General features: G+C 38.4%; 1 protein-coding gene across 1 annotated transcript; it reads left to right on the top strand.

The window, feature by feature from the left end:
* The first annotated feature begins 1,039 nt into the window (after nt 1-1,039).
* Nucleotides 1,040-2,245, top strand: LOC133038427 (uncharacterized). The gene is made up of 2 exons (XM_061116578.1): nt 1,040-1,712; nt 1,806-2,245. Exons 1-2 carry the CDS (start codon nt 1,040-1,042, stop codon nt 2,243-2,245), a joined length of 1,113 nt encoding a protein of 370 aa, XP_060972561.1.
* Nucleotides 2,246-13,438: the final 11,193 nt, after the last annotated feature.

Below are 13,438 nucleotides of genomic sequence, written 5' to 3'. Positions count from 1 at the left end.
CAACTGGGTACCCATGTTTTGAAAATTGTTATTTTTTTAATAAAGGCAACATTAGTATCTTAACGCCAGTTTATTTATGGCATCTTATTTTACGTAAGTAAGGGCGTTACAAATGGTACCAGAGCCACAGTTACATTGATCTTGAATTCACGTGACATACACACCATCGCTGCAAAGGATCAACTTGTCATCAAGTATGTATGCTTTATATATGTTATGTCTTATGTGTTAAATTTGGTTTAGTCTTTATCTTTTGATTTTCCTTTAGTTAGCTAGAAGTTTAGGGTATGGTTAATCGAAATAATTAACTGATTCTTCGGAGTTAGAATTTTAGTATAACTCAAACAATTTTCTTATTATTGTAATTTTTTTTTATATAAGTGAAGATTATTTATTTATTTATTTTACATGGTGAATTGTTGCTTGATGATTTACGTTTTTTTTTAGTTTATATAATTTAGTGTATAGATATTTCCTTTTTGAGCGAGATACATCTTTGGTTATTTTTCTTATCGCTACCATCTCCTTTCTTTTGAAGAACAAGTTAAGGGATTTGATGGAAAACGGTGAACCCAGAAGATCAACCCGGTTGAATGAAAGAGCGGCTGTAAGAGACCGAGCTAGAGGTCGAGGGCGAGGAGGTGCTCGCGGTCGAGGTCGAGGTCGAGGCAGGGGAAACCAGCATGTCCCTGCCGAGGCGGTGATCCAGGAGAATCAAAATGCACCTGTAAATGGACAACAACCAGGTCAAGGTGGGGGCAACCACAAAGTCCCTGCTGGGGTAGTTGGTCAAGAACACCAAAACGCCCCAGTAGTGGTGCCACCACAACAAGAAGATTTGGCGCAAGAAGTTGCTCGTCTCAGGGAAGAAATTAGGAAGCGAGATGAAGAGCCTCACAACCGTCAGGAACAACCCAATCAAGGACAACATCAATTTTTGCCGGTGCAATACATGCCTGTGTCGGAGGGTTGATGGCAACCAATATATGAAAGGTTTCGCAAGCAACACCCACCAAATTTTGAAGGGGGCTCAGATCCAATGGAAGCTGAGGAATGGTTAAGAACAGTGGAAGGTATTGTTGAGTACATGCGCCTCGGTAACGGAGATAGTGTAGCTTGTGCTGCTAGTTTATTGAAAAAGGATGCCCGCATCTGGTGGGATGTTATTAAACAAACACGGGATGTGGCCGCAATGACCTGGGCTGACTTTGTACAAGTTTTTAACAAAAAATACTACAGTGAAGCAATACGCTCAGCTAGAGTTGATGAGTTCACGAACCTGAGGCAGGGTAAGCCTACAGTTACAGAGTATGCTCGCCAATTTGACAGATTAGCAAAGTTTGCCATAGATCTGGTTCCTACCGAGTTTCTGAGGATTCATCGCTTTACTAAAGGGCTCGACTCCCGAATAAGTCGGGACATAGCGATGTCAGGAGTAAGGGCAACCACGTATGCTGAGGTACTGGAAAAAGCCCTAGAAGCTGAGTTGTGTGAAAGTCGTACACAGAACGACAATACAGCTAGGTGGGAGGCCAGAAAGGCCAGTAATGGAGGTGGTGATAACAAAAGGAAACTGTCAAGTAACCAACACAACGAAGCCGACAAGAGAAACAAGATAGGGTCCAATAACTACAAAGGGAAGAAGCCATATGTGGAGTACCCCCTATGCCCAACATGTGGTCGTAAGCATCCGGGAGAATGTCGACTGAAAGGCAAGACTTGTTACAAGTGTGGGCAACCACGCCACTATAAGAAGGACTGTCCGTAAAAGGGTGATCAACTCAAGGATGAAAAACTTGTCCCAGCTCCAGTATTTGCACTAACTAGAGGGGAGGCTGAGACTAGTAACACTGTGGTTGCAGGTCAGATTTCTATCTCTGGAAAACTATGTACTGTTTTATTTGATTCTGGAGCTACGCACTCATTTATTGCTTTAAAGATGACAGATAAGTTAGAACTACCGTATGTAAATTTTAGTTACAAGTTCATGACGGAGTTTCCCTCGGGTGAGGTTATGATATCATCTAGAGGAGTGCGGGATGCGCCAATAAGGATTGCAGACAAGGAACTTAGTGGAGATCTGATAGAGCTAGAGATGAGGGATTACGATCTTATCTTGGGTATGGATTGGCTATCACGACATGGAGCAACAATAGACTGCCGAAAGAGGACAGTGGCTTTCACCCCTGAATCTGGAGAGGCATTCATATTTGAAAGAATCAAAGTCAGTCAAGCTTATCGCTAGTTACAGCCCTGAAGGCACAAAGGATGATACGTGCGGAATGTCAAGCATACTTGGCCAGCATAGTAGACAAGTCAAGAGAAACCACCCTCAAGCCAGAGAATGTCCACATAGTATGTGAATTCCAAGAAATTTTTCCGGAAGACCTACTAGGACTACCCCTAGATAGAGAGATAGAATTTGTGATTGAGTTAGCACCAGGCACAGCACCAATCTCGAGGGCTCCATATCGCATGGCTCCCAATGAATTGAAGGAATTGAAGGCTCAACTACAAGATCTTTTAGACAAGGGGTTCATTAGACCAAGTTACTCACCTTGGGGTGCGCCAGTGTTGTTCGTCAAGAAGAAGGACGGTAGTATGCGGATGTGTATAGACTATCGAGAGCTGAACAAAGTGACTATAAAGAACAAGTATCCCTTGCCTCGTATCGATGATTTGTTTGATCAGTTACAAGGGGCGATCGTCTTCTCAATGATCGACTTGAGATCTGGGTACCACCAATTGAAAGTCCGAGAGGAAGATATAGCAAAGACGGCATTTCAAACACGGTATGGGCATTATGAATTTCTAGTGATGTCATTTGGGTTAACCAATGCCCCAGCAGCCTTCATGGATTTAATGAATAGAGTATTCAAGGAATATCTTGACAAGTTTGTGGTGGTATTCATTGATGACATACTCATTTATTCAAGGACAATGGAAGAGCACAAGGAGCACTTAAGGCTAACTCTAAGCAGACTCAAAGAGCACCAATTGTACGCCAAATTCAAAAAGTGTGAGTTCTGGTTGGAGAAAGTGGCGTTTCTAGGCGATATAGTGTCCAAAGATGGGGTAGAGGTGGACCCTGCGAAAATTGAAGCAGTGAAGAGCTGGCCAAAACTAAAAACCGCAAGTGAGGTTCGGAGTTTCCTCGGACTAGCTGGATATTATAGGAGATTCGTCGAAGGGTTCCCAAAAATAGCCACACCATTGACGAATCTGACTCGAAAGCAACAAAAATTTACATGGACAGATAAATGTGATGAAAGCTTTCAGACATTGAAAAATAAACTCATAAGAGCACCCGTCCTGTGTGTTCTAATTAACAAAGACAAATTTGTAGTATATTGCGACGCATCAAAGCAAGGGCTCGGCTGTGTGTTGATGCAGAATGAGAAGGTGGTAGCCTATGCTTCTAGGCAACTAAAGGAGTATGAGACAAGGTACCCAACTCATGACTTAGAGTTGGCAGCAGTGGTCTTTGCATTGAAAATTTGGAGGCACTACCTCTATGGAGAGAAGTGTGAAATATACACAGATCACAAAAGCCTAAAATACTTCTTTACGCAGAAAGAGCTCAACATGAGACAGAGGCGGTGGTTGGAACTGGTAAAAGATTACGATTGTGAGATATTGTACCATCTTGGAAAGGCTAATGTAGTGGCGGATGCACTTAGCAGACGCAACTATGCAAGCTTATCAATGTTAAGGACATTAAAAGTGCCGTTGCAACAGGAAATCGAGAGATTTGGAATAGAGTTAGTAACAGGAAAGCTAGCTAACCTCACAATTGAATCAAATTTATTAGAGAATATCAAAGAAGAACAAGCCCAAGATGAGTTTTTAATCAAGAAGTGGGTCGAACTACAAAATGGGAAAGCCGGGGACTTCTCAGTTAATGAAGAGAGTATTCTACTATACAAGGCAAGGGTGTGTGTACCTAAGAAAGCGGAGTTGCAATCAAAAATCTTACAAGAGGCGCACACTACACCCTATTCTTTACACCCAGGATCAACCAAAATGTACAATGTTCTGAAAGGTAGGTATTGGTGGCCGGGTATGAAAAATGATATAGCAGAATTTGTAGCAAAATGCCTTACCTGCCAGCAAGTTAAGGCTGAACACCAGAGACCTGCAGGGTTGTTGCAATCTCTTGATATTCCTAAGTAGAAATGGGAAGATATTGGTATGGATTTTGTGACGGGGTTACCGAAGAACAGCAAACGACAGGATTCTGTCTGGGTGATTATTGACAGACTCACTAAATCAGCACATTTTCTGCCTGTGCGCACTAATTACAACGCAGAGCAATATGCTGAACTGTATGTAAAAGAAATTGTAAGGCTACATGGAGTCCCAAAGACCATTGTATCTGATAGAGGTTCAGTTTTTACCTCTAAGTTTTGGGAAAGTGTGCAAAGTGCTTTGGGCACAAAACTGAAGTTGAGTATAGCATTCCATCCTCAAACTGATGGAAAATCAGAACGAACTATTCAAATACTAGAAGACATGCTACGAGCTTGAGCGTTTGATTTCCCAGGTAATTGGAGTAACTATTTGCCACTTATGGAGTTCTCGTACAACAATAGCTATCAATCTACAATAGGGATGGCACCCTATGAAATGTTGTATGGGAGGAAGTGTCGATCACCACTACACTGGGATGAGGTTGGCGAAAAGCAATACTTAGGCCCAGACCTAGTAAGAGAGGCCACTGAAGCGGTAGAAAAGATTCGAAATAGAATGGTAACTGCACAAAGCCGCCAAAAAAGTTATGCCGAGGCAAAGAGACGGAATGTGGAATTTGCAGTGGGTGATAAAGTGTTCCTTCGAGTGTCACCTATGAAAGGGGTTATGCGTTTTGGAAAGCGAGGAAAGCTAAGTCCAAGATTTATAGGTCCTTTTGAGATATTGGACAGAGGGGGACAGGTAGCTTATCGACTGGCATTTCCACCAGTATTAGCTGAGACGCATAATGTGTTCCATATTTCTATGCTACGAAAATACGTGTCGGATCCATCACACGTGCTGAACTATGAAAGAATGGAGCTAAAGCAGGACTTGAGTTATGAAGTGCGACCAGTTCGCATTATAGAGAGAGGAACGAAGGAGTTAAGGTCCAAAAGTATTCCTCTAGTAAAAGTTTTGTGGAGCAACCGTTCAGAAAGGGAGGCAACGTGGGAAATGGAGGGAGACATGAAAGAACAATACCCCGAACTTTTTGGTAAGTCTAATTTCGAGGACGAAATTTCCTTTAAGGAGGGTAGAATGTAATATCCAGTTTATATACATATATTGGTATTTGGTATATTAAGTGTGATACAATTATATTGTTATTATTATTATTATTATTATTATTATTATTATTATTATTATTATTATTATTATTATTATTATTATTATTATTAATATCTTTTTGTTTCTTTTTTTGTTGTGCGTGTGAGTGGGTGAGAAAATGATGATATATATGTATATATTAAATAGTTAGATAAATAAATAGTGAGGCATTAGATTAGTTAGTTTAAAATTTAAAATTTAAATCAGCATAATTTTATCTGATTAGTTAGATTTTTAATTTTTAAATTTAAACCTATTATACGATATGTTATATACGTATATACTCTAGAACCCTAGCAACCAGATAGTATCGTATTCCTTTATTCTCACCATCTCTCAATTTTTTTTATCCTCGCTATAGCACCAAATCAATTGTTTTAATCTTAAGAGCTTCGGGGTCAGCAATCAACAGATCATCGTTCCGTGTCTTGGAAATCTTCAGGTAAAATTCATAGTTGTTTTTATTTTCGTTTTTAGAGAAATAGGCTTTCATAAAACTATCATATCTCTCTTCCCATAGGTCCGTTTTTAGTGATCTAGGTACCGTTTTAAAGATAAGTTAATGATCTATATTTTTTATGAAGAAACTTTTTCCTAATTCTGACTATTTCAATATCAAAAAATTCATGTTTTACACTGACTGTCGATTTACAGTTTTTTAAAATTTCTTTCTGATATTGCCTTAGTAAAAGTATGATATCTCTCTCGATATCTATTATTTTACAGCTATTCTTGTACTGTTAGAAAGATAATTCAATAATCCATATTTTCTTTGAAGAAACCTTTCCCTAATTCGGAGTTCTTACCAGTCAAAAGTTTGTATCTTTACTCGGTTAGGATATTTCGTTTTAAGTTTTGTTTCAGAAAAAGTGTCTTCAGTAAAAAATTCAATATCTCTCTCACTTTTGATCCATTTTAAAAGATCTTTATCTCCTTTCAAAGCTTAGGAAAATAGCTACATTTTTTATGAAGGAATTATTGTCTAGATCGGGATGTAACTATATTTTAAAACTTTTATTTTGGGCTATATTCAGAAATCGGCATGATCCAGGATTTTAAAGAAACTGTTTTGAGAAAACATGCATAACTCCTAGGTTATAATTCCGATTTTGATGATCTTTATACCATTAGAAAGGTCTTTCTATTAACTAAAAACTTGTGCACAGTAGGACTTCTAATTCAAACGTTTTTATGAGTCAAATTCTAGGCTAAACTTGCTGTACAGTAAGAGTAATAAATATATTGAGTTTATCGATGGACTAAGGGTTTCACTAATTGTTATAGGGCCTAGAAGGTATCGTAGGAGTTAATTACAGCGGAGTTGAGGTAAGAAAAAATAATTATACTTTATACTTGCTTTTTATATGGTTTGAGTACCTAGTATGACTGCTTGAATAAATTGTATTGAAACTGTGGAATGTGATGGTTTCGGTGAAATAGTGTCTTGTCGATGGATTGTATATGGCTGTTTAATTATGTTCCAGGTACTTGGAAATGGTTGGAAACCACACATGTATGGTGATGTGGTAAGTGAGGCAGTGTACGTAAGGGTGCACTGGTTATTGGTACTGCATTCTGGTTAAGAACGTAAGACACTCAAGATTTGTATGGAAGTTGGATTGTGACTGTGTGGTATTTCAGTATTTGTGTGGCGACCTCTATTTATACTTATGATTAGGTTGTTGTATGTTTGATGTATATGTTTGTGCTATGATGTGTGAATGCTGGTACATAGTATTTTGTTTTTCCTTACTGGGCTTTGCAGCTCACCCCTTATTTACCCCCTATGTGCACATAAGTAAGCCTCTAAGCTTTCGGTGACAAGTTGAGTCTGGGCAGTATGGGGTGTATCTCGTGTGATCACGTAACTGCGTGTGGTCTTGGCCATCTTCCGCTAAAAGTTTTTTTTAAAATTTATTAAACTTATCGAGGATGTTGTCGTTTAAATTTTCTATTACTTTTCCCTAAGTGGTAATACTTTATTTTCAACTGGGTACCCATGTTTTGAAAATTATTATTTTTTTAATAAAGGCAACATTAGTATCTTAACGCCAGTTTATTTATGGCATCTTATTTTACATAAGTAAGGGCGTTACATATATTGTGTATATGCATATATTAATGTATTAGTATGTTATATATAGGATATGTAACATATATATTTAATTGTGAAATTAATATTGATATTTTGTATATGTTATTTATGATAGTATGGTAACATATATGCAATATTAATTAACATAAAATTGTTTGAGAGTTATAATTTTATGGGAGTTATATATTAATTTTGTGTATTAATATATGTATATAAATTATCATATTAATATATGTACTATATAGTATGATAATGGAGATGATGATAAGAAAAATGTGTTCATTCTATCATTATTATTGTGAGACTATATTATGATTAAAGATAATTACTTGGAAATGAAGTTCCATTTTGGTGATAATCATCTCATTTTATGAGATAAGAAAAGTAAATTATGTGATCTACACATTTTTGTGTTTTTCTTGTCATAGCAAGAGCAAAGTGATCAAAATGGATCTAAATTGTGAAATGAACTCATAAAATTGGAAGGACAATTTTAGACTCAAAGAAAGTAGATCATTGTGGATTCAAATAATGAGATATAAGATTATAAAATTAGAGAAGTAATTTTGAATCTTTAAAAGTAAAGTGGTGAAACAAAATTGATGAGAAATAATTTTGTTAACATTGGACTAATCTCAGTGAGGAGATAACCATAAAATTGAAGAAGCAATTTTATGCTATCTATTAACAAATTTTAAGTATAATTTTGTTAATAAAGGACAAATAATGGATAAAAATAATTCTATTAATTTGTAAGTGGTATTTTGAGAGATTATCATGTGATATCTAAAGGTTCATGATAATTTTGAGTGCACATTATTTTGAAAGATAATGTGTAGAGAACAAAATAAAATAAAGAGGTTTTATTTTAAAGTGATATGTGGTACTTTAACTTTATGGTCAAATGTGGGGGTGAGATTTGAGTTTAATCAAATTTGTTGAGAAATTATTGATTATATATATGTGGTTTTGAATTTAATATTCTAAATTAATATTTTGCTATGTGCATATGTGAAAAATTTGGTGGTAATAATTATAAGAATATTTTTATTTAAGGAAATATATTTCTATTTAAAGAAATAAATTTCTATTTAAGGAAATAAATAAATAATTGATTTTCTGATAAATGAATATTTTATATTCATTGAATCTGGACAAAATCAATTATGTAATATTCTATATATGGTCAGATTTCTATATTCATTACCTGATTTGATTTCCTGAATTAATTGTCAAAATATTCTGACAATTAATGTGGCGCAGATACTGATGGAGTATCTCACCTATAAATATAGGATCTCGGTCCCCGAGCTTCTCACTCATTCTGTTCATAGCAGCAAAATTCCATCTAAAGAGAGTTGAGAGAACGAGGAAGCCCGATTACCCACATCAATCGGTTTCTTTTGCAGATCATGCTTATATGGGACTAAAGCTCAAAGATTCAATGGCTAGAGGTATTTCGATCCTTAAATTATAGTGCATATATGATTTATTAATTCCGCACTTTATTCATAATCATGTATGTTTTAGTCTATACAAATAAATGTCTAACAGTTGGTATCAGAGCGGTTTTTATCTCTGCCTTGATTTTAGTTTGAATTTCATTTATATATATATACTCGTATATATAGTGTTTATATATATATATTTAATTCAGTGTTCATATATATATATTTTGTTCGTGTATATATATATATTCATATTCATTCAATCCTAATTATATATACATATATATTTTCATACATATATACTTCTTTATTCATTCAGTCCATATATATATATTCATATACAGTATATATATATATTTTTCTTCATTTCATTACGTATATATGTTGTATATATATATATTATATATTCGTTTTCGGGTTCGTATATACATTCATATTATATATATACATTTTCATACGTATATACCTATATACATTCAGTTTATATATATATATTCATATACATTCTGTTTATATATACATTCAGTTTATATATATATATATTCATATACAGTTTATACATATATATATATAGATATTTTCTTCATTTCATTAGGTATATATATTGTATATATATATGTGTTCATATATTCATTATATCATATTGTTTATATACCTAAATGCTATATATAAATATATACATATATACATTTCATGATTATATATATACATACGATACATTATTTTATTTTCTGTATATATATGTATATATATTTATATATACATTATACATTCTGAATCAATACATTCATATATTAATATAGATTGTTCTAAAGCATGAAAACTCATTTTGGAAAACAAAGAAATCTCCAAAAAAAAAAAAATCGGACCCGAAATTTTTGGTGTTTTTAAAGTCTTTGTTTTACGTGTTTTCGATGCATGAAATCTATATGAATGGCTTAATTTTTTCATTTAGATCATTTTGGAATTGATTTCATGAATTTTGGTCGTCGGTGTCGTTTTTCAGGGCAGTTTTTTCAAAAAAAAAAAAGGAAAATTAAGAAAAATTTAAGAAAATTCCAAAATTTTATTATTTTGATTTATTTTTGGAATTATATTTTATTTCCTTATTTTTGTTGATTTTTTCAATTAAATTACATTTGTTTTAAACGTTCCATTCTTATTTAACATATATCTTCATATATTATATGTTATTTAGTAATAAATTATTATGGAAAGTTTTTAACTTGGTAAATTAATTACATGCTTTATTTTTACATGTAATTATAATAATTGTGATATTTTAAGAATGTGAATATTTAATTATTCTACAATTAAGTGCGCAATTATTATATTTGTTTACTGTTGCCCCTGAATTCGCCCAAAATACGTGGACCAGTCGAAAAGGGACACGCAGATCAGATAACTTGTAAATATTTGATAAGTCTTTGTGCGCCACAAGGAAGCACCCTGGGCATGGGTCCCGGAGGAGGCACCCGGAGTACAAGGTACTCCCGGAAGCTCACATAGCATGAAGCCTCTCCGGGATGTGTCAGGCCTCTCCTGAGTAATCAAGTCGCATTTAATGCCGCATGGGAGGAAGCGTGTTGGGACTGTAACACGCAATAAAGTCTGACGGCACAACCCCCAAACAGCAGCGCTACAGTAATGATCATTTAAGTCTAGCGACGGCTACTCTGCGAAGAGTCACGTCAATCACAAGGCAAAAAGGACATTCCTCATAAAAACCCTACAGCACCTAGGGATTTGACCATGCATCACCCATGGTATATTCATTGGGAATACCCAACTTCATGGATACTTACAGATACATTTGTAAGAACAATCCTAGGGATCACCCCACCAAAACACTATAAATACCCCCTCAAAGCTCATTTAATGGGGTCGAGAATCTTGGGTTGCATAAGAGAAAGAAGAGAAAATACTCACCAAGAACATTCTCTGTATTTATGAGAAGAACATTCTCTCAAGTGTGGAATCTGTATTAAATACATCCATCAATAACAAAGACTCGTGGACTAAGGCTCATTAACGCCCCAACCACGTAAAAATCCTCATCTCGCTTTCTTACAGCTCACAACTATAATCATATTTTAATAGTTGCCGAAAATCTCGGTCAACATTTTGGTGCTTTCATTGAGAGCTGAGGAAAGCTGCTACATAACAAGCATTTGACTTCACAAGAATGGTGGAGACAAGAAGTACACGTCATCCTCGCCCTCTGGAAGATGCTCAAGATCCAAATGAGGAAGATGTGGCCTCAAGAGCGGCAGAGGAGTCCGAGGAAGAAGAAGAAGAAATAGTCCCCGACGAGAACTACGAGGAAAACCTCGACGAGTATGCCTACGACGGAGGAAGTTACTCAGAGCTGGTGCTCCTCAGACAAAAAGCTATCGATCATGAAGCCGAGATCGAAGCTCAGAAAGCGCAAAACCAAAAAATGCAGGAAGTGATGTTAGCCATGCAGAAAGCCATGGAGGCAGCTGGTATTCACGTGCACCCCAAGGCAATGGCCGCTGGGCTCGACGGAGAGCCAGCTACGTCTTCGCCTAATTCCCAGCAGCAAAAACCTAGGGAGCCTAGCCCTATAAGACACCCTGCTGAGGAAAATCAAACAAAAAACCCTACTTCTACCCCTGGGCGAAAGAAAAAGGTGCGGGATCCGCGAAGGGTCCGCTCAGATTTCCCTAAAGGGAAAGGTCCGCAGAGGGGCAAGCCCCAAAGAGGGAGTCTTGGCCCTCAGGATCGAGGGGACCGGAAAAGCGTTTCTGTGCACCAGGAACCAGGGGGTAGAGGAAGAAGAGGACAGAGATGTCCTCCCATTGATCTGAGAAATCAAATCAATGGGAATCAAGGTGACCTCCGGGATCACCTTGACCAAAAAAGATACAGGCCCGTGGTTTCCTCGGGTACGTTAAACGAAGGGATCATGGCGGAACTCACCATACTTCGAAAAGACATTGCTCGAGTCTCCCGGAGGCAGAAGGGAGACGACTCCGACTCGGACAGTGAGGATCGGGAGCCATGTGCCAAGCATATCCTGGAGGCGGAGCTCCCTAAAAATTTCAAGATGCCCGAAATGGCGGCATATACCGGGAACTCCGATCCCAGCGACCACCTGTCACGGTTCAACCGTGTCATGACAGTCATGCGGGTCAGCAATGACGCCAAATGCCCGTGCTTCCCCCTCACTCTGAGCGGATCAGCGGAGGAATGGTTCAAAAAGCTGGAACCAGGATCCGTGGGTTGTTGGAACAAACTCCAAACCAACTTCCGGAGACAGTTTGTCGCCGCCAGAAAGGTTAGCTTGGAGGTTAGTGCCTTGACCAACATCAAGCAACTGCCCACCGAGACCTTGAAGAATTACATCAAGAGGTTCCGAGAGGAAGCGTCGAAGACCAAAAAGGTTGATGACGGACAACAGCTTGCACTTCTCCAAGCAGGGATCCGCACTGGGACTCCCTTCTGGAATGAGTTGCAGCAAGAAGGCGCTGCTAACCTCCAGGACTTCCAGAAAAGGGTCCAAAAGTATATTAACCTCGAAGAAGCCCAGATCGTGGCTTACGGAGGCTATTATCCCACCGGGATAGCAGGGTACATGCCAGGAGTGTCGCCCTCGGGTACTGCCCCGACCGCGACTCCACAAGTGAGTGGTATACAGTTCTCTGCTACTCCCTGGTACAGCCAGGGCCAAGCTTTGGCACCAGCATCTTCCCATTACGGCAACCCGTCCGGAGTGAATGGACGAGCCCCTTCACAGGCTGCCCCGACTGCTAGCTTAACAGGCCCTACCCAGGGGTCGAGGAGCAAAAGGTCCTCCAAGGGTAGCACCCGAATGGGAGAGAAGCGCCACAAGAAGGGGGTACACACCCCAATATACTCAGTACACAGAGCTCACGGACTCCCAGGAACGTGTGTACTTTGCCACTAGGCAAAATACGCACTACCGGAGACCACAGCCATTGTACAAAGACAGCTCCCGGAGAGATCCGAGTAAAAGATGCGAGTATCACAATGACATTGGTCATAGCACCAATGAGTGTAAGAATCTCAAAGACGAGATTGAAAATCTAATCCGCTTGGGCCACCTCTATGAGTGGATCAAAAATAGGTTGCCCCACCTTAATCCAATCCAGGGCAGGTGGCCGGGGGTATGCCTCCAGGAACACCAGGGGGTACAGCAGGAGTATTGCCTCCAGCTGCTCCCGCAGGTGACACCCAGCATATTCCCGGGCTACCGCCCCGGCCTAATGGGCGGGTAGCCATGATCTCCGGAGGTCCCCATATCGGAGGAAACACTCTCAAGGAGCGAAAACGATATGCCGAGGCCGCGAAACATAATGAGGTGTGGGAGGTTACTCAACTCCCAGCTCAAAGGCCTCGGCTAATGGACCAACCCATAAAGTTCACGGAAGAAGACGCCAAGACGGTGCGTTTTCCTCACCACGACCCGCTTGTCATAGAGACCCCCATCGCAAATAAAGTGGTGGCTAGGGTCTTGATTGACAATGGGAGTTCCGTGAACCTGCTCTTCAAAGAAGCCTTCACTGCGATA

Source organism: Cannabis sativa, chromosome 5 (assembly GCF_029168945.1).
Source record: "Cannabis sativa cultivar Pink pepper isolate KNU-18-1 chromosome 5, ASM2916894v1, whole genome shotgun sequence".
NCBI classification, from domain to species: domain Eukaryota; kingdom Viridiplantae; phylum Streptophyta; class Magnoliopsida; order Rosales; family Cannabaceae; genus Cannabis; species Cannabis sativa.
The sequence above is the reverse complement of the archived record's forward strand: the minus strand, read 5'-3'. Positions and strand labels throughout refer to the sequence as shown.